This window comes from Bubalus kerabau, chromosome 12 (genome assembly GCF_029407905.1).
Source record: "Bubalus kerabau isolate K-KA32 ecotype Philippines breed swamp buffalo chromosome 12, PCC_UOA_SB_1v2, whole genome shotgun sequence".
NCBI classification, from domain to species: Eukaryota; Metazoa; Chordata; class Mammalia; order Artiodactyla; family Bovidae; genus Bubalus; species Bubalus kerabau.
Window position 1 is genome coordinate 21,546,972 of NC_073635.1, and position 23,228 is coordinate 21,570,199.

General features: G+C 36.8%; 1 protein-coding gene across 1 annotated transcript in view; it reads right to left on the minus strand.

Annotated features, from left to right (window-relative positions):
* The window catches only part of INTS6 (integrator complex subunit 6), an 83,252-nt gene extending 60,408 nt beyond the window's left edge, over positions 1-22,844 (minus strand). The window contains exons 1-4 of the mRNA XM_055542212.1: positions 22,560-22,844; positions 22,062-22,139; positions 21,090-21,239; positions 1,809-1,898 (exon numbers count right to left, since the gene is read on the minus strand). Of these exons, the coding sequence (XP_055398187.1) occupies positions 1,809-1,898; positions 21,090-21,239; positions 22,062-22,139; positions 22,560-22,670 (429 nt within the window). The 5' untranslated portion in view covers positions 22,671-22,844. The remainder of the gene's footprint in view (positions 1-1,808; positions 1,899-21,089; positions 21,240-22,061; positions 22,140-22,559) is intronic.
* Between the last annotated feature and the right edge of the window lie 384 nt (positions 22,845-23,228).

Here is a 23,228-nt window from a genome sequence, read left to right on the forward strand (position 1 = left end):
TACAACAGCACTAAAAGCTAAGATCCTGGCCCACAGGAAAATCTTCCCAACCTTACTAGGAATGAGTTTTAGGTTAGTATAAACACATAGTTCTATTTCTCCAGTATCTCTCCCAAGGGCCTAGGACACAAGGTGAGCAATTCCAATATCCATATCCATATTTTAAGATATTTTGTAAAGCTAAAACAAATTATCACAAACAAAGCAGATCTAGATATACGGGAACAAAATATACTGAACCCCAAAGGGAATTTCTACAAAGGTGGTAAGACAGAGTACCCTGAATAGATAATCTCACATGGAGGACTACTTCATATAAATGTAAAATGTAAATAAAAAAGAAAAATACCTTTGTAGTAATCCTAACTACAAAACAAAATCATAGTATTTCTGACCTGATTACTCATTCAAATTTTTCAAAAGGAAGGCAAAGTGGGAAAAATTTGAAATTTTCAAATTGAAGTTAAACAACCTGTTCACTCTTAATGTACACAATCAATGTCTATCTGTTTCTGAAAAATGGCAGAATATAATCGGCTATACAGTCCAACTAAGTTTAAGAAAGCCCCCAAATCCATTAATGTCAGCTATGGAGCATTTCATAGCTATGTCTATAAATTATTTAATTACAAATTTTAATCTACCAATTTTTCAACTGTTTTTCTGTGAATTATATCCTAAATTCCCCTTCAACACCAACTGTTCAAACAAAATAAATTTGGCTCTCCTCCCCTCAAGTCAAGATCAGGAAATAACGATTCTATACTAGTTCCAAAGCTTCATGGTAGAATTATACAGTGTTCTTTTCATTAGAGGCTACCAAGTACTTTCATTCACATCATTTCATTTCAGTCATTCAACAACCCTATGAGGTAAGGCAAGAATTTATTTATGGACGAATACAGAGATTTAGGGATGCTAGGTACAAACTTCATTGCTAGAAAGTAGTTGAACAAAGACTAGATACCCACGTGTCTGGACTGTATATCCAATTTGCATTCCACAATGTCACACAAATCGAAGTATTTCTACAAATTACTGAACTTAAAAACTACACTTTTTCTACTTACACCCTTTGTAAATACAGTGAGAATTAAAATTAAGATTCTAAATCAACTGCAAGCAATAAAGAGAATAGCCTAAACCACCTCCTTTCCATACCAACCTATTTTAATAAACAAACACAATATTCAAGAGCAGTTCAAATATTACAGTAAAAACATCTTAAAAGTCAAGATGAATCCCTTCCACTGAACTTATCACACTACACACACCCAACTCTGCACAATGCATGCTAGCAAAGAATACATGAGGCTAGCTCTCACTTATTTATATAGTATTTGACTAAGAATTAAAATGTCTAAAAACCTTCGCTTTTCCGAGACTTAGCCAACCTCTTGGTTTTGCTTACTCTAGGAGTCTCCACAGTGGAGCGCACATGACAATCCACTGAAACAAGAAGCCGTTATTAAAATGCTGCATCCATTTTTTGAGCCTCAAAATAAGAACTCATTTTACTAAATTTACTGTAACTGACACTGTGACCCTCACATAAACTCAAAAATATACATACAATTGAGATGGGTGGTAACTCCAAAATTTTTCACAGAAGGGATTCCTATTCAAGAAAAATTAGAGGCCAGTGCTACAAACAACAGAGAAGGTAAATGAGCTCTAGGAGCCAGATGAGTCTAGACTGCATCAAATAGAGAACCTATTTGAGGTTTCAATATCCTACAATGCCTATACAAATAAAGATTTTTTTCAAATGCCTTTGCATAATCCATGCTGATATAAACGTAACTTACCTCATCCTGGACTCCACTGGTAGTAGTCAACTTGCTCCCATCAGTAATTGTAATAATTATTGCTGGCTCCAAAAAAAAGGGGTTTCTTCCCTAAAGTCAAAAAACATATTGATCATATTAAAATCTAAAAATGAGCTTAATTTTTCTGAGTAAAAAGTCAATCTTCAGAACAGTATATAAATCCTCTTTTCTTGTTTTTAAATTTTATTTACAACTATACCTTTTGTACATTTTCAAAAAAGGTTTAGAAGGAAACATAAACTAAACAGGGATTAACTTGAAGGGTTGGAATTGAGGGAAAAATGGATTTTTCACTTCTTTCTACATTTTTGTATTGTATTCATTTTTACAGTGAGATCTATACTTAAGTAACTAAAAGTATTTAACTTCTTAAAAGGGACCCTACAGTTCAATTCTAATGATTTGACATATTTAGATATTACACATTAAAGTAATTTTTAACTTTCTCAACATTTACCAAGTAATCTATGCCTATAAAGTATCTAGCCAAGTGATCCAGTACAGAGATGGAAGGGCTCCATGAGCTGATTCCAAAGAAACATTAGGCTTGCCCTGAGTTTAGCAAAACAGTCCAATATGAAAAGTCAAAATTAAGAAGGATGGCAACTTAAAGAAATTGCTTGGCTAGAGGAGTAAAAAAAAACAGCAGCAGCACAGGCAATGAAACAATGGCACAGGCTCTTAAAAGCTCTGCAGTTAGGGCCAATCAACTTCACTAACTTCCACTCAAATCCCTGGCCAAGTCACAACACTATGATCAATTCTAGGTGACAGATTCTGTTAGGGACTCAGATAAACATAAGCTTATTTTTTACACATAAATGGCTCATGAAGCACATTTTGTATAACTCTTCAAGACAAAACCATGACCAAATGTAGAAGTTAGAGAGGGTAACTATGTTTGAAATCAAAGGTATTGAATTCTCTGCTACTAACAGTGTTCAAGAAAGGACAGAAAGAAGTTTTGCTGGATACAACATAAAACAGCATGTGTCACATGCACATTTTAACATGCATATGAGTCACTTGGAGATCTTAACAAAATGCAGGCTCTGGTTCAGTAGATCTGGGACAAAGACTAAGGTTTCACATTTCTAACAAGATAGCAGGCTAGGAAACACTAATGTCCACCGACCACACACATAATAGCAAGGATGTGGCATGTAATATTTTATAGTTCTGTAACATTTCCCTTATATTTATATAACTCTCAGTTATTAGCAGATTACAGCACATACTCATTTGTTGACTGAATTTACAAGCAGTTTCCACATATAGTCATTGTGATCATAACCTAATCATAAAGAGGGAGCAAGTGGTATTTGGTATATTAAACTTCTTGATCAAGTCAAGAAAGTGTAAATGTATGTAAGTGACATAAACATTTTTCCAACTAGTGTCCAAGAAACAATGGTTCCAAGTAGAGAAAACGTCTTCTGGTCAGATCAAATTAAAATATGTTGGAATAACCTCTAAAGGCTTTCAAATGCAGTTGCATTCAAATGTTCCTAGAACCTTGCAGGAGGATGTGATTTCCCCTCCCTTCTTCCTCTACAACAATCATGGGAGATGGAACACATTTTGGAAAACTTTACATTACTCTGCTGCCTCTCACACCATTCACCCCCAACATACACAATAAATTCTCATAACACGGATCTCCTCTTCAATCTAGAAACAGGTAGTGTTCATTCCCAACCTCTGAGCTTTGATTGGTTCCCTCATGAAGAATGCTTTTCCTTTTCCCTGCCCACAACCCATCTAATTCCTCATCATTTTTTAAGGCCCAGTTTAAGCCTTCCTCTCCTGCCTTAAAACTTTCCCTGATTACTCTGGCCTTGACTAATTCACTGCCCTCCCAACCCCTTTCCCTCTCCAAATTTTAATAGTGGTAGTTTTCAAACTTAAATAAAAATATAAACATAACATTTCCCCAAATAGAACTAGACCTGGAGTGCTTTCATGGAGTACATTTTGAATATACTTCCCTAAGCATCTGTTCCTTATGCTCACTTTAAATATATTACATCTCACACAATAATGAGAATATACTTAACACCACTGAACTCTACACTTGAAAATGGTTAAGATGGTAAATTTTGTTAACACAGTTTTACTATACCTTTAAAAAACACACCATCTTGTATTGTTTGCTATTGTTTCTTGTGTTTGAATCACGGAAGGATCATGTCATCATTCTTCCTCAGCACTGAGCACAAAATATTTTAGCACTGGACACTTAAATCACTGACTTTAATAGCCTCATATAGACCTGTCCAAGTTCACAGAGCCAATCAGAATTACTCAAACTTCAACAAGCTTCAAAAAATATAGAAGTCACCTTTACCACAATATAAATGAATGCTTCCCAAACTTATTACACTAGGCAGTAAGAATATTCCACCTCTTTCCTACTTACGTCCATCCAGTCATCCACTGTCCATTCATTCATGTATGCCATTCAAACACTGAGTGACTACTCTACATCAAGAACTGTTAGCTGCATGATACATAATCTCTATTCTCATACATGACAAAAGTATGTACCAATGGACATACAATAACTCTCGTCTCTACAAATATCATATTTGGCTACAAATATAATCTGGCAAAAGGAAATAAAATCAAGACATCCTCGTCTGTATCTCACTTTCATCCTTAAGCTAAAACTACTTTGACTGACTTGCTTCCTTTAAGAAACAAATCAGCAAATCTATTAATGCCACCAGGGCATGGGCTAAATACTTGCATAGGTATCTCTGCGTCACCTTCATATTCTAACCTAAATCAAAGTCATATTTTCTGTTCAAAAGTTTGAAAACCATCTACTCTTATTTCTGTATAAGCACACTTATAATTATCCTTCAAAAGCCAAAGGATTTGTCATATTTATAATTAAACAACTATGTACAGTTATTAAAAACTTCATGGATGATGCCGTCCACCCAAAAACTCACACATACTTATTTAAGAACCATAATGTCTAAAAATCAAGTTCAAATGTATTAAAACTTAGCAAGAAGTCTTTAAGTTATGAAAATTTAAGCCAAATTTAAAACATTAAAATCAGTTACTTTTTCTTGACAACAAAGCTCTTAACTGATATTTTACTGCAGCCTTGTACACATAATACTCTTCAGATTCTATGCCTAAAATTACTGTAATAACCAGGCACTTGGTAATACCAATAAGCACTTATATTTATCTCATCTGATCCTAAAAACTTGGTGAAGTAAACATATTTAATCATGGAGATTAAATGATATAACCCTAAGTCACACAACTGATTTTGGCAAAGCCAGAAAGTGATTCTAACTCTAAATTGCATGGTCTTTCTGAAGCATCTGAATGTCCTAATGGCAGCAGCTAAATTCTCTTGAATACAATTCTACACCAACCTGGATTGTGCCATTTTCATGCAACAAAGAAAGGTATTACAATTGCAGTTGTTGTTTAGTCACTAAGTCCTGTCCGATTCTTTTGCGACCCCATAGACCCCAGCAGGCTCCTCTGTCCATAGGCTTTCCCAGGCAAGAACACTGGAGCAGACTGTCATTTCCTTCTCCAGGAGATCTTTCCAACCCAGGGACGGAACCTGCGTCTCCTGCATTGACAGGTGAGTTCTTGTCCAGGGAAGCCCCCAGTATTATAGTATTAGGATTAGTCACCAGGGAATCCCCCAGTATTACAGGATTACAATCAGTTTGGTTTTATTTAATATACTCTACCTACAGTAAAATTAACTATGTACGGTAGGACTATTCCATTATTTGGTTTCCTGTGGCTCTGTGATGTCTTATTTCCTGCAGTTCTGTGATGCTGCATCAATTTTTCTTTATATTAAATCAATATACCACTCCCCCAAGAAAAACACAGTGAAACAAAATGTTGTACGTATTACTTACTTTTGAAAACTCTATAACTTCAATCAACTTTCAGACACGATATATACAAATTAAAAAATGAAGTAATATTAAAAGCTTTTAATGACTTTTAAATTTTAGAAAATACAAGAAAAGATCAAAGGCAGAAAAAAGTAAAGAAAAATATGCCATCCTCATTCACCTCTTTACTCATTTAACTCTACTGTGCCTAAGACCCCTTCCTTTCTCAGGTGAGACAGTTTAGTCAAGAATCACACTAAGAAAAGGAACAGTGTTATGATAAAAATTAGAATAATGACTTAATGAATGTAATTTACACACAAAGAGAGGTTTCTTTATTTCCCCAGGGAAGAATTATCCCAACCTCCATATAAAAATGATTGTATTAACATTTATCTAAGCATAAATTTCTAAATATCCTGCAGAAAATGACCAGACCATGTTGTACCAATAAAGTTTTCTTACATATAGTTTTAGGCTGTTCCTCCTCTGCCTTTTCTAGTATGTTTACTCTTGGCAAAAGCATGTAAACAACTGGAATCTTTCTCTTTCTTACTATCTTTTACCCAGCAAACTAAAACACATTTTTAGTTGTCTGTCAGTATTGCAAGATTATTTTTTTCATGTTTTACAAAACTCTGCAAAGTTTAGTCAGAGAAGGCAATGGCACCCCACTCCAGTACTCTTGCCTGGAAAATCCCATGGACGGAGGAGCCTGGTAGGCTGCAGTCCATGGGGTCGCAAAGAGTGGGACACGACTGAGTGACTTCACTTTCACTTTTCACTTTCATGCATTGGAGAAGGAAATGGCAACCCACTCCAGTGTTCTTGCCTGAAGAATCCCAGGGACAGCCGAGCCTGCTGGGCTGCCATCTATGACTGAAGCTACTTAGCAGCAACAGCAGCAAAGTTTAATAATTCTCAAAACTTGAGTCACTATTTTACATTTTTATTCTTAATATCTATGAAGTCACTCAATTTGGAGACAGTTCATATTAGAATTTACCTCAAAATTCACCTCAGTCATAAAGCTAATCTTTATCTTAGAGTTGAAAAGAAAAAAAAAAAAAAATTTAAGGTCTGCTACAACCAAGGCAGCCAGTAGAGGGACTAAAAGTTTACTTATGCCATTAGCAGAATTAAACTCAGATGTTTTCCTCTCAGAGCCCTGGTTCTTGGCATAAAGAATCTAGACATGTAACCAAAAAAAAAAAAAAAATACTGCGCAAAGTATAAATCTACCTCTAGAGATATTTATTGATGGAAATCTTGTCATTTAGAATATTTAAATTTAATATTGGCCAAAAGTCCTGAGAAGAGTTCTGATAAAGATAAATACAAAAACTTTCACTTTACATATATTCTCTCAATAATTTAACATTATTGTGATGTTAAAGTAAGGCATAAAAATCTTAATATGAAAGTTTTAAAAATAAAATTAAAATAGATTTATCCAACTAAAACCTACTGCAATTTTGCAAAAATTGCTTTGGAAATGTTAAAACAAGTTATTGGCATTCAGCAGAAATAGTTTTTAAAATGTAAAAATAAGCCTAATTTTCCTTCAAATAAAAACTAACCGGGTTCTCAAATTCAGAATTTTTAGTTTTACCCAAGAAATTTACAATGTGCGTGGGGGGGGGGGGGGGGGGGGAACCACAGGAGTTTTACTGTACCCTTAAGCTTGTCTTAGCTATTATCTTTTGAAGTGATAGTGAAAGGAAAGCAGCTCTAATATTCAGTAGACCTTTTAGTGGCTATCTCTGCTGCAGGACCAGAGGGCTCAAGTTTTCCTTCCATGCCACCATGCTCCACCATGATATCAATGCTTTAAACAAATCCCAGAAGGACAGCCAAGTGCTTGTCTATGTTACACTTTTCCCAGGACAGGGAAAATGGGCACCACAGATCTGCTCTCCGATTCTCTCCATGACAGTATCTTCAGCTTACCAACATCTATCACCAATGAGCTATTTTACTATGTGTCAAGAAAGCTATGGCCAATGGAAATCAACAAAAAAGATGTTTAGATGTATAATGTTATATGGCTAGGCTAAAAGTATATTACCTAGCAGAAAATAAAAAACTTTCAGAAACAGCCTGTGCTTTTTTCCTATTTAAAACTTCCTTTTCAAGCAAATTACAGTGACAACAAGTAAAAATGTGAAGAAATGGAAAGAGCAGCTTTAAGAAATAACTACTACATCACTAAAGGTTCTCATGCATATACTGGACAAGTACCTAGCAGGATGGCGGCTAAAAATTTTGTAAGTTAAGTTCAAGACTAGAAGCTTTAAGTCCCCTTTATTTACATCTCTGTGGAATCTGCATAAATAGTAAAAATATGAAATGAAGCCTGCATTCATTATCTACCCTATTTTCCTCTAATACCATAGAGAATAAAGAAGTAACAATAGATGGTCTCCTAAAATGAAAAACCAACCACCTCATATTCATTTAGAAACTTTCTGACACTTCCCTATATTGTCAAAAATCAAATTCTATAAAAAATATAGAAACATTAATATTAAAAATATTCTACTTTAAACTTATTTCTAGAAGAAAAGCATCTAAGAATGCAATTCACATCCAAAGTCTTATTAATCATAATACTAATAAACACTTATACAACTATACAGAATTGAGAAAAGGTTTTAATACATACTGTGTAAAACAAGTCAACCAGAATCAATAACATTCTTTAGCTCAATATTGCTCAAACTTCAGACACTTGAAAATCACAACCAGAATTTTTTCAATATCTATTTACAATATTTATATACTTAATATTTTTAACTCTGTATCATTTTTTTAGCTTCAAACTCTAGCAATAAGACCTATGAAATCATAGTTTTGATGTGCAAATTATATTTTCTATTCAATACTCAGTGTCATAATACTGTTTACCTTTTGTTTATTAAAGAATGAGAAGATTCATTATATTACAGGGATGAATACACAACTGCTTAATTACACATTCCAAAGAAAATATAATAATTATTTAAGCCACTAACAGCCCAACAGGCTTACATTAAAATCAATACTCCAAGGCCAGAAATACAAGTTTTATGTTTGTTTTTGAATTCAGCAAGATTATTACTTTTACAGTCAAGATCCCAAGTGGTATGGCATAAATAAGTCTTTGATGTAAAAATTCAGATATTCATCTTAAGAAATTAGTACAAATTAGTGCTTTTAAATTAATACTTTTGATTATGTAGAAGAGATTTCTGAAGGATACACACTATAAACTGATTTACCATGGTAGCCTCTGAAGAACTGAGCTGAGCAACTATATAACTTTCTCTAATGCTTAAACTTTTTAACCATGCACATTTATTACATATTCAAAACAAGTACTCTTCAAAATTAAAATGTGCTTAATATTCAAAAATAAAACTTTAAAAAAAATCTGCTAATGCATAAAAGTCTAGTACTTAGAATATGCTAAAGCATAAACTTTAAAAACATGTTAAAATTCCCCATTAAAAGAAATACACTTTTAGTTTCAAGTAACTCCATTATACAATCGTATACTAAAACAGTTCCTCTAATTCCTTATTTTTAAAAAACAGCATTAGAAAGAGATGGAATAATAAGACCAGCAAAAGCAGGAGGGAATCTTACATATTAATTTTAGCATAATGACTGAGGGGCAATATCCTAGGATTTGATTGAAATAATAAACTAAATACAGGTGGCCCTTGAACGCAAGGTTTAGGGGAGCTGACCCCTGCAGAGTCAAAAATCTACATATAACTTTACAGTCAGCCCTTTACATCTGCAATTTCACAACCTCAGATTCAACCAACCCCCAGATGGTTGTAGTATGTAAGAAATTCCACATGATAAGTGAACCTGCACAGTTCAAACTTTTGTCATTTAAGGGTCAACCATACTAGTAATGTAAAAAATATTCACTATCAGAACTGAAAAATTACAAGCTTGACTTTGTGGAAAAAAGTGTTAGAAACTCAATAAATGATAAGTATTAGTGTATCAAAGGAAAGTATCAAAGCTAAGTAATATAAATTCAATATATCTGAAATAGTAAATGGATTGCATAGTATTAATTTCAGTAAAATATGTAATAACAACAGGTTAGGGAGTTCCCTGGTGGTCCTGTAAGGGTTCCACACTCGCACTACTGATGGCCTAGTTTGATCCCTGGTCCAGGAACTAAGATTCCACAAGCCGCTGTGGTGCAGCCAAAATACAAATAAAATTTAAAATTTAAAAATGTTAGAAACATAACAGAAAAAGTTAAAAAATAAACAAGATGAAATGAAAACACATTTCCAAAGATGGGGAAAGTTTTATACAGCAATAATGCTGGAAATCTGACCTCCAAAAAAAATACACATCGGCCTATTCTATCACAAATAATCATCTCCTTGGGTGTTGATTACCACCAAACCTACAGATATCACATTTGTAAAAGTCTGATTAAATCATTTATTTAACCATTATCATTACTTCCTTCTAAATATCCACATTATGAATATACTCTCAAAAGAATCAAATATAACAGGTGTCCTACAAAAAAGATGGACTTCAACCTCAGCATTCTATTATACAAGTATCTTCAAGACCACAACTAAAAATGAAGAACCGCCTAATAAACAGTACATCTTAGTAAAGTCAGCAAAGTATCAAACTTAATAAAGGAAAATAATTCATGATAAGCACTTGGAAAAACTAACAGTCTTGTTGTTTTTCATATGCTATGGCTTAAGGTCAACCTCAAAATAATTTAACTGGATAAACCAAAATGCGAGATTAGTTTTAAGAGGCCCTACTCTGGAAAAAAATTAAAAGTACAGAATTTTTGTGTTCTGGGAAAGAATTTGTGGTAACCCAATTTCAGTAAGATATTTTTAGGAGAAAATATTTATATTTCTCCAAATTCATCATTTAGGTATATGAACTTGAGTAAAAGAATTTCTAGAAATGCACTCTGGCTAGATTCTGATCCAAACATTTATAGATGCTTGTACTAAACACCTCCCCACAAGTGTTTATAGATTTAAATTTTTCAAAATAGATGACATACTTGGGAAACAAAAAACTAACCACATAATATATGGATCTATTGTTAAAAACAAATTTTTACAAGACTTCCTAACTATACATATGAATCCACCAAGGTTTTACATTAGAAATGAACCTCATGAAAAAGCAGATATCACATATGGATGGGTTGGTGCCTACACTGACTGCTGCATGTTTTTGCTTGATACTATATAGCACACTGAAATGGAAGCTCTAAAAACATAAGATAACTTTTGTATATAAGGATTTACATTCAATATAATCTTGTTTGGGATTAGACATTATCCATTCTGGATTAACAAAATTTAGATTAAAGATCCTTTTCTCTTTCTACTACCTGACTTAGGCCCAATGTTCTGGATGCAATTACTTGGGTTTTCCTTCTAACTTACTGGTTTGAAAAATGAGATTGACAAAAATGTACAATAAAAATCCAAAATTTTACATTAATGTCTTCCAAAGTACATAAATGATCAGAAACCATCAAAACTCAGGCATTACATCAGGAGTCACAAAAACATCACTTTGCCTATTCCTAATAATCCAAAAGTACTAAAAGCTGTCATTATCTTATGGACCCAGCCTTTGTATCAATCACCACTGTGGTTCATAGTCTAACCTTCCACAAAGGTTATTTATCATCTTCAATTTCTATGATTAAAAATAATCAATTGTTTTTAATCCTCTCAGAAGAGTTGTTTGGATGCTTCTAGTGTTTATAAACTTCAGAATAACCAGAAGACTTCGTTGATGTTTCCTGATTCCTAACTAGCTTCACCAGCTTTAAGACAAAGGGAGTTTTCCTTAAACACTGATACCAGCACAAAACCTGTCAATGACTAGTCAAATTACATTACCTAATAGCTAAGGCTACATTACTTTTTCTCACATACTCAGAACCATTTTGCTTTCTAGAACAAAGTTTTTAAGAACATATAGTCCTTCCAAGGACCTTCACATGTTCTTCAGCTTATCTGAGCAAATAGATGGAAAATGTTAAAATGTCATTTCAAGAAAAGATTAAAAAAAAAAAAAGTACGTAGGACCTAGAATAAGTTTTGATTAAGTCACCACTAGGCTGGGAAAGGCTACCCACTCCAGTATTCTGTTCTAGAGAATTGACAGTCCACAGGGTCGCAAAAAGTTGGACATGACTGAGCAACTTTCACTCACTCAAGCTAATGTAAATTTGTCCTCTGATTACAACTAATTCTATTATAAGATTTTTAAGTTATAATACTTTTTAGGTTGATACAGAGCCCCTGTTTGAGTTTCCTGACACACACAGCAACTAGAGGGTGGGATGGGGAGAGATGGGAGGGAGGTTCAAAAGGGAGGGGATATATATGAATCATGAATATATACCTATGGCTGATTCATGTTGAGGTTTGACAGAAAACAAAATTCTATAAAGCGATTATCCTTCAATTAAAAAAAATAAATAAATAGAATACTTTTTAGGTGCAATTATCTCTCAATACACCAAATTTCAAATTATACAGGCCCTAACAGAAACATCATCACATAAAATAATCCTTACCAGGCTCATCCCAAATAAACCTAATTACAAACAATAAAAGGGATCATACATTTTCCATTTGACTTTTCTTCTGCACAAGAACATCTTTCATCTCATCCTAACCTGAATTCTAAAATACACTGCTGCTGCTGCTGCTAAGTCGTTTCAGTCGTGTCCAACTCTGTGTGACCCCATAGATGGCAGCCCACCAGGCTCCCCTGTCCCTGGGATTCTCCAGGCAAGAACAATGGAGTGGGTTGCCATTTCCTTCTCTAATACATGAAAGTGAAAAGTGAAAGGGAAGTCGCTCAGTCATGTCTGACTCTTCGTGAGCCCATGGACTGCAGCCTACGAGGCTCCTCCGTCCATGGGATTTTCCAGGCAAGAGTACTGGAGTGGGGTGCCATCGCCTTCTCCGAAAATACACTGCTACAAAGCCTAAAAATGGTCTAAGATCGAAAGTTCCTCAAAGAAGCTTAAACTTTTCTTGCTTTGAAAATCAAAAACATATTTGTTTGAAGTACTCATTGTTATCAAAACATTTCTGAACAAGTTAGAGGTCTAGGGCAGGGGGAAGACTTTCGTAACACTCAGGGGTAAGTATTTTGGAGAAATCTAGAAAGCTTCAATTCAACACCAAAACCCACTATGTCCCCAGTGGCAAGGAATTTCACTTGAAATGGACAGCTGATTTGAGCTTCTTGTGATGTATGCATGTCGGGTTATACAAAAACATTTACTGTTTTCTCTCAAAGGCTGCAGATTAGAAAAGTTTTTCTAAGCAGGCACTTTGCTAGATGATTAACAAATGTTCTTTTCAATCCTTAAAAACATTTTCAATTGGTATTATCACCATTTTGTGGGTGACAAAAGTGAGGCAAACTTAAGGGACTTGTCAGTCAATACAACCTCAGCTAGTAGCAGCAGAGCCTGGCATAGCCAGTTCTAACGAAGCAGTTCGTTCTTTCCCTATCACATTTCTTATTCTTAAAAATCTGGATGAAATACTCCATGTACCTACAATTCCTGTTTTTTTTAATTCAAATAAAAGGAAATTCATAGAAATGGTAATAGGTGTTATTACACTAACAGATTACAGTGTTTATCAATCTTCACCACAATCCTACAAGATAAGATTCTTCCATTCATATTTTCCTAATGGGGAAACTGAGGTTCAGAGATTACACGACTTGGGTGAAGAGCCAAACAGATTTTTCTGAATTTTAAAAACAATGCCTAGAGACTTTCAGAAGTATCTTATATCAAAGGAAACTAACTGCTAGTTAACAAATTACAAACCGTCCAGGTAAAAACTTATAATTACAATAGTAATACTGGCCGGCATATGACAATGGAGAAATCAACTGACTGACTGACTAGGGTGATAGTGCTGTATTAACTACATCAGACACTTAGTAAACTAGGAGTACAAAATCAAAAAGTACCATCAAATATACATATATATATACACACACACACACACACACACACACACACACACACCCCTACATACACACATATATAAAATCCTGTCAACTATCCCCCACATTCATATTATTTTTCAGGGAGTGGGGAGGGACAAGGGACTCGGAAGGAAATCCAACTGAATATAACAAACAGTATTTTTACAGGGTGTTACAAGAAAAGCTAAATGCAACACAATGACAAAATGAAATGCCTGCTTTTCAGAGGAATTGAAAGAAGGCATATTCCACTAGAGAGCTCCAGATATAACCCCTACCACCTAAATGTATTCACATCTACAAGTTATACCTTCAAATAAAATTTGCTTTTAAATACAAATTACTAATAAATTTTGCATGACTGTTTCATAACCAATTGCTCTCTTTTTCATAATGTGAAATATTTCATAATGTGACAAAATTAAGCATTTAACTTTACTGGGTCTTACCTTCTACACTTATAAAATAAGGAAGATGAAGTCTAACATCACTTTCAATTCTAAAGCCCCAAAATACAGTAACTATAGTAATACAGGAAGTCTAATGAAAAGTTCTGTCAATAGATGCAAAAAGTTCAATTTGTTTTTCCAAGAGTGTATATAAAAATTCACTAAGCTTCACACATACTATATATATTTAAGGCGTATCTCAACAAAAAAAGATGGAGGAAAGAAGAGGGATCAGGGAATAAAGACAAAATCCAAAAAACTCAGTATTCTATGGTCTGGGACCATGCTTAAATTAAGCAGATTAATAATAAGGTTAAACAAAAATTAAGTTTGTGTAAAGAAATTACTTCTTTAAAATGAAAGAAAACAGGGAATTCCATGCCAGTCCAATGGTTAAAACCCGATGCTTTAACGGCTGTGGGCTAGGGTTCAATTACTGGCCAGGGAACTAAGATCCTGCAAGCCACATGGCTAAAGAGAGAAAATTTAAAAATAAAATGGAAAAGAAAACAGCGCTGGTAATACGTTAGTGTTGATCCACCAAAGGAAAAATATCCACCAAAACAATTCATAAAAGTATAAATTTGAGTGGAGTAGGACGACTAAAAATAACTTTAAATATTTAAGAAAATTAACATAAAATATTATAATCTCCTTGCAGAAATCTGTAACACGAACATGGCTAAACAATACTTTTAGTTAATTCTGACCATAAATGACCTTAAATCAATTGAAAATAATCAAATAAGTGATATTCTTTCAATATTTGTTCCTGGTCTTTTAATTTTCAAACATAATTTAATGTATATAATTTTTCACACATAGCTTAATACTAAATTATTGACATTCTATTGCATAAAGGGAAAATATTCTCTTTGAAGAAATGGAACATATTACTTTCACCTTTTGTACTTTTATTTTCAATAATTTCTAATCAAGAATGCAATGTCTGTTCAGGATGGGGAACACATGTATACCTGTGGCGGATTCATTTCGATATTTGGCAAAACCAATACAGTACTGTAAAGTTTAAAAATAAAATAAAATTAAAAAAAAAAAAAAAAAAGAATGCAATGTCTTTAGGATAGTCTTTTTCATTTTCTTTTAAAACCATCATACCAAGGTGGGTTTTTTATCTTTTAGAAAATAGATATAGCATGTAAAATGATGAAGACAAATTATAGTGAGTTTCAAAGAAAATAAAACCTGGGTCTTGAAATCTGTCATAAATTACCACCTTCAAAATTACTGCTCAACAGGAAACAAATCATAGCCATGTTATACTACTTTGAGCTCAGTCAAACCTTATTAAAATATCCCTTGATTTACCCAATAGATGCGCTCCTCAAAAGTTCCTTGCAAATCAAATGTGTTTAAGTATCATCTTAAACGCACTAGGGGGAGCTCCCTATTTGAAAGAATCCTAAAATATGTGCTTTTGTCTTCTGAGGGTTCCTTTTCTAATTTACATTCCTATAAAAGAATGACTTTCTGACTTATCTACTGAACTATATTCATCCAGTTTTCATTTAACACTTAAAAAATCCCATCCTTTATCCCATGCTTATCAACTATCATTAAGACAACTTTGATCACATTATATTTACTTTTCACACTGCTTCCCTTAGGAAGCAATACAAAGCTCACTCCCCCAAAAAATAAATATATTTAATATGTTACAGATTTCAAAGCATGTAATAAATATCAGCTTTAAGTATCACTAGATTTTTATCACTGTACTTTCCAATTCAACAGGGAAAAATAATAGAAAACTAGAGGTAAATAATTTATTCAGGGGAGAAAAGTATGTCTTGTATCTACTGAGCACTTCATAACTTTTGAAGTACATTTTACCATATCTTCCCATTTTAACCTCTCATTGACTCTATAAGGGTATAAAATAGCTTCATTACTGGCAATTTGGGAAACGAAGAAGCAGAGGCACAGGGTAGTAAAGTGACTGTCCAGTATGACAGAGTAATTCAATGTCAAGGTCAGATTTTAAATTCCATTTTCACATTCCTAGCCACTGCTCTTCCTTTACACAATTACAGATGGAGAAAAAAACATTTAAACCAGTTTGATTATAGAGGGCCCTATCTATCAGTAATTACTGAAAATAATTTCAGTGACTTTCCAAGACCCTTCAAAGCGGAGGAGTCTCTTCAACAAATGGTGTTGGAAATACTGGATGTCCACATGCAAATGAATGAAGCTGGACCCTTACTCCCTATATCATACACCAAAATTAATTCCAAATGGATTAAAGACATAAATGTTAAGATGTAAAAGTAAACCTCCTAAAAGAAAATACAGGGGGAAAGCGTGAATACATTGGATTTGGCAATGATTTCTTGGATATGACACCAAAAGCAAAGGCAGTAAAAGATAAATAGGAATACATCAAAAATAAACGTCTGTAAAAAGGACAATCAACAGAGCAAAAAGGCAACTCATGGAAGGGGAGAAAATATCTGCAAATTGCACATCTGATGAGGGTACTATCCAGAATATTTAAAGAACTCCCACAAATCAACAACAGAAGAAGGTAACAATTAAAAAATAAGCAAAGGACTTGAACAGACATTTCTCCAAAACCAATATACAAATGTCCACCCAGCATATGAAGAGATGTACAATATAAATAATATTAAATAATTAGGTAAATGCAAATAAACCAATAAGATAACATCTCAAACCCATTAAAAGGGCTAATATTAGAAAAAAGGAAAATAGTGTTATCAAGCATGTGGAGAAACTGAAATCCTTGTGCACTACTGGTGGGAACAGTAAACAGTGTAACCTTTATGTAGAACAATATGGCCTTTTCTTAAAATTTTAAAACACAGAATTATCAAACAATCTAGCAATTCTACTTCAGGGTGTAAAGAACTGAAAGCAGGATCTCAGGAGACACTTGCACACCATGTTCACAGCAGCATTACTCACAATGGCCAAAAGGTGGAAGCAGCCGAAGTGTTCATCACTAATGCACAGGCAAAATGTGGTATGCACAGAGAAAACTTAAATGTGGCATATACATACAATGGAATATTATTTAGTCATAAAAAGAAATGATACCCTGATACATGCTACAACATGGAATACTCTATGATTCCATTTACAGCAGGTATCTCTAGAGCAGTCAAATTTATAGAAACAGAAAGTAGAATGGTGCTATTCTTTGACTGCCAGTGGTTGGGGCTAGGGGGCAATAAGGAGTTATTGTTTTGAAAGGAGTTTCAGTTTTGAAAGATGAAAATGTTCTAGAAACTGGCTTCACAATAACCTGAACACTATGAACACTACTGAACTGTTCATTTAAAAATAGTTAGGATGGTATATTTGCTATTACATGTTTAAATTTAAAAAGTAGGAAAAAAAGGTTCAGGGACTTCAGCACAGAATGTTCAAGGATAATAATCTACTTTCTTTTGAAAAGATATCTATAGGTCAATAAATACCAAACTACTGTTTATACATTTCTCAGTAGACTAAAGGAAACCAAAAACCCAAATGGGAATCAAGTTTTCATTACTTCACCTACCAGTGTTAAAAGAGAAACCTTTATTACATACTATCCGAGAACTAAATGGGTACCGCTTTGGTGAAGAGAAAAAAGCAGTATTACTAGAAATCTACCTGAATTACCTGCTTCATTCACAAATAGCTCTTTATGCTGAAGAATAAAATTGGCTGGCATTATTCTCCCTAAGATTCACTCAATTTGATCTTGTCTAAAAGCCACCATTTTTCAATGAGGTAAACACTTGGAATAGAAATCCCTCAAAAAATTAAACACATATTTTATCTCCTTTTATGTTATTATTCAAGGGTTGTCTTCACCAAAGGTATAGAGTAGAAGGTACCATTCTAAGTCCTGGAACAACTGAATCAGTACTAGTGTATTGAGTAGCAGGAGTGTGGAATCAGTCCAGTGACAAAAATGATGAACTGCAGCTCAGAGTAATATTTAGAAGCTAAACCTAACTGGAACCTAACTTTAACAATGTTGAAAATAATAGAACAACTTGCTAAAGTATGAAAAATAAACCAATCTACATATGAAATTTTAATCAAATATACATGTCCAACAGATATTAAGGCTGGATCAAATTTTCAGTGCCTCTTAAAAATTCAGCATTATTTGAAACCCTAGTGAACACGTTAAAAAAAAAAAATTTATCAGATTTACCTGCAATGATAGCAATTGACTAAGTTATTACTAAAATTTATAAGGAAGACTGACTACACATCATCCCATGAGTATAGAAATATCAGCAAATAGTACTAATTGTCAAAATTATTTATAAGGACTTCAACATGCAAGGAATTTATTAGTGAGATAGCCAACGTGCTTGAGAAAAAATTCACGAATACCCATTTTTTTCTCAGCCACTTTAACCTTGCTGAAGCCCTGTAAGTTCTTACTATACTAATAGCTCAACATGTTTTATTTTTAAGTATGTTAATGCAACACATAGATATTAAAAACTCTTGGAATTGACTCTGGAAACCCGTATGTGCACGTATGTGGGTAGGAGGAACGTGTGGAGGTATCTGTATAAATATGCAGATATACATAAACCCCATTTAAGTGTTTTAGGAAAACTTTTTCAGAAGCTTATATAAAGTTTTTAGATGCTTTATAAACTCAATATGCCCTTTCATCTAGCTCACCTGTTCTCATTTCCTTCAACTACTGAGATTATACAATAGTATTTAGCACTATGGGCTCCACAGATCCTAGGACAGAGCATGAGAGGGAAAGTACTTAATGTAGAAACACTGAGGTTACAGAAAACAGGTATTCCACAAAAAATAGGCAGACAATCTCACAAAGAAAGCATATGAACTATTCACTATTAAATATATGAGACACTCAAAATTCTCGATCATTTGTCTTTTTTAACAAGAAAATATGTATTTAAATCAGCAAGAAAAAAAACCTCATGATGAAAAATAGCTTCTGAAAAGACATTTTCTTCTAATTAAAAGACTACTCAATCGTCATTTTCATTTGGAAAATTATGGCTTCGTAAGTTACTTTAATGCTATTCATTTTTATGTGCCAAATCAGGATATTACTCCTTGCCTCTTCACTTATTCATCAAAATAACTAAAAGGCACAATCTCTACCCCTTGTTGAATCAATAAATCCTGACATTCAAAAACATCCTCATCTCCAGGCTCTTCTCTTGGTGCAAGTGGTAAAAGCACAGCAGGACCACATTCAACCTCAAACTTGTGTGAACTTTACAGACAAGAACTTAAGTGCTCCCTGGTGGAAGACGACAATTATGAAAAAGAAAATACAGGTTTAAGTTACAAATGTCCTCAGCCTCTCCATGAGTTTTTTCCAAGGAAACACCTAAAAAATATTTTTAATAGGAGGTAGGAAGTAAATATGTCTAAAAGTCTTTCCCACTTATGAAATGTGATGCAGAAAAACAGAAAATTAATACTTCTGCTATACACTGACAACCTAACAACCAAATAACAAGGAAATAAGGATAACTGAGTAAGGGCAAGTTTCTTATCTGACTTTGAACTCAAAGTTTAGATGGAGACCTTAAGCACTAAGACTGCATAGTACTACAGATAACAAAGGAATCTGAAAGGGAAATAAAGAAACAAACTGAAAAGTTCATGGCAAATCTGCCTAAATTACTAACAGTTGAAACACAAAGCAGCATAGAAAGGGGAAACAGAAAGATTACTGTATAAGAAAATACACATTTACTAATTAAACAATGGAAGTACAATTCCATAAAAACAGAAACAAACTGGCTCCAAGTTGAAATGTATACTTTAAATGCAATAGGACTACATTTTCAACCATTTCCAAAGATGTTCAGGCAATGAATAGTCATCCCTAAGAACTAAGGCGTAAACATCTCTAAAACAAAAGAACAATTCTGCTTCTATATAGAAAAAAAAAACCAAAAGCTGTAATTGTGGGAAGAATTTCCCTGAAACTTGTGAAACTGAGGAAAAGTGTGGCTCGTGGAATTTGTGAAAATAAAATGTATACCAAAATGTGTCACTGTGGTAATAGTGCTCTGCACAACACAGAACCTGTCATCCTTTACTTCCTGGGCCAGTTACCCCAAAAAGTGTCATCATGGACCACCTTGCATTATCCCATAGTGACCATCATGTGATTTAAGTATCTTGTCTCATCTTCAGACAACTAAGAGCAAGAGTATTAGAGGAACTGGGGGAATTCAGGGAGAAAGGAAGGGCTCTTTCAAATTTTCCAACAGCCTTTCTTCCAAGGGTTGGGAGTTTACAAACAAAATTCTGGACCTGCCATTTAATTCAAGAATGATTTCAGAATTCTTCCTGGAGTGGCTTACTGGACACACTTCAAAAGCTGAGAAATCTTAATGTACTCAGCCAGTACACTGAAAATCTTTTCACCTTTCAGAATTGTTATACAACATGGTTAAACTAAGACCTTTTGCAACAAATAGAATAATTTCCTCTAACATTTTAAGATCATTTTAATTAACTAGTGTCTGTCAGTCATTGCAAGGGTTGCAGTTGCCAGTGGGTAGGCCATGAGAGAAACAGTGTGGTGAAACAGGATGTTTTCCTTTTATTTCCTGAGTGAACTTGAAGGGATTAAAACTGAATTTATGTCAACTTTATAGCATTCAGATTCAAATTCTGAACCCAAATACATTTTAAGAAACAAACAAACAAAAAAAAACCTGAGGGCTATAAAACCATATACATTGTGGTCAGAATTCCACTTTTGTATTATGTGCATTCTGTATTTTAATCTGCAATGTTTCATATTTGTATTTCACGGTATATAGCTTTTGGACTGGGCTGCTTGTCCACAAAAAGAAAAATTAACTGTGTTTCCACCTTAATATTCAACCTACCTGCCCATAGTTGTCTATGCCAGTTACTAATCTATTTAAATTTAATAAATCAAAAGCTGTCCTTAGGGATTGGCCAAGAGTCGTAAGTCCTTCAGCTTGAAGGTTTTTCAGTTCATTCATAAACGTTGCATGGTTTTCTTTCCATCCGGCCTGAAAAGAAAAATGTGAGAATTTCTTTTTTTCATCTTTTAAAGCCAGGTACACATGGACGGCCGTTAACAATCTGCCGTTCACCAAGCAGCTGCTCGACTTTACTGTATGGTTTGGGGTAAAGTGTCAATGCCGTCTCTCTGCTAAAGAAACTCTCTTCCAGAGGTGGCCGAGAATAAACCTGCTGGCTCTACAGCTTTCCGTGGCTACCAGCCTTAATACTTCATAACTTTCCGGGGAGATGCACTCCCCAACCTCGTGCCCAAAAATCCGGGGATGCAGAGGTACTGGTGGAAAGCAGAAGTGAGCAGCACTTCCGAAGTTCACCCGGAGCTGTCCCACCGGCCCCGCGGCCCTCTCGGGGAGAATCCGGAGACCCGGCCCCGCTGCACCCCACCCCACCCCTCATCGCAAGCCCCCCGCCCGCCGGCCCGCCCCGGCCTCGGGCCGATTCCCCTTTAATGCAAACCCGGGCTCTGCGCGGCCGGGCCCGGCTGTCACTCGGGCTAACTTGAATAAATATCCCCCACAGTTCATTGCTGCCGCTCACGCCGCGGAGGGGAAATGTCGGCCATGTTGATCGCCGCGCCGCCGCCGCCGCCGCCGCCGGGCCGGGCTGGGGAGGGGACGGCGGTGGCCCGGCGACTCCGCGCCGGGACGCTCCAGAGCGGGGGGAGGGGGTGGGAGCCCGCAGGGGAAAAGACCTCAGCGCCTAGAGCACAGCGGGTGGGGGAGGGGAGCATAAGGAAGGGTGAATGGGGGGGCGGGGAGGGCGAGAGAGGAAGGGACGGGGAAGGGGAGGGGGAGGGCGAGGGCTGTTACCTTGATAGCATAGGGTGGCTCTTCGAAAGTGACCAGCATATACCTGTCTCCTCGGCTGGCAGGGTCCCGGGCACGGAGCTGCGGGAGAACGGGTGGAAAACGGGAGCAGGAACAGGGCGGGCGAGAGGGAAGCACACAGGCGAGGTTAGCAGGCGGAGAAGGGGCGCCCAGCGGCCCCGCCGCCCCCCCCCCCACAGTTACCGCACACGCCGCGGCCGCCCCCCCCCACCCCCGACACACACACACACATCAGCCCCCCCCCCCCCCCAACACACACACACACACCACCCGGGGCCGGAGCCCGGGCCCTGGCCGAGCCCGGCTCGCAGCTCCCGGCCGCCCGCCGCCCGCCGCCCGCGCGGTGGGGGAGGGGGTCCCCGAGCCCGGCAGCTCCCGCAGTCAGGTCCCCGACACCTCCGCCTCACCACCCTCCCCCCAACCCCTGCCGCCCGCGGGCCGCCGGGCTGGGGTCGCCCCCCGGGCTCGGTCGGTCGGTACCTTCATGAAGGTCTCTACCGCGCCTTTGGCCGTGTCCAGGTAGGTGGTGCCCAGATGGCTGCGCTGGTTCATAGAGGCAGACGTGTCTATCAGGAACAGTAAGATGGGCATAGTGCTGGCCGGGGACACCGGGGCCCGAGGTGGTGGAGAAAGAGGAGATGGTAGAGGTGGAAGCGCCGGTGGCGGCGGCGGCGGCGGCGGCAACCGCCGCTAACGCGGGGCGGGGGAGCGCGGCCCCCGGGAGGAAAACACCGTCTGGGTCTTTCCTCCGGCTGCGGGGAGTTTCTCCCCCGATAGTTGAGAGGAAACTCCCCGGACCCAGTCCTCCCCGTCGTACCCCCGCCTCCTCCGCCTCCTCCTGCCTGCCTGCCCGCTGGGGCGGGCGCCCGGCCGTCTGTCTGTCGGTCCGTTCCCCCCCCGCCTCGGGGGTCCCGTCCCCGCTCCCGGTCCCTGTGTGTGTCCCAGCGGGAGACGGGCCTGGCTCCCTACCCCACCCCCGGCGCAGGGAGTGGGGACCTGGGAGCTGGCGAAGAGGGGAGTGGGCTGAGGGGAGATTGGCCCTGGGGCTGTTGGGAGAAGTTTCAGGGACTCCCTCCGCACCCCGGCGGTGTCACCACTTTCTCAGCCCCTCTCGCTACTGAAGCGCTTTTCTCCCTCACACTCCGGTTT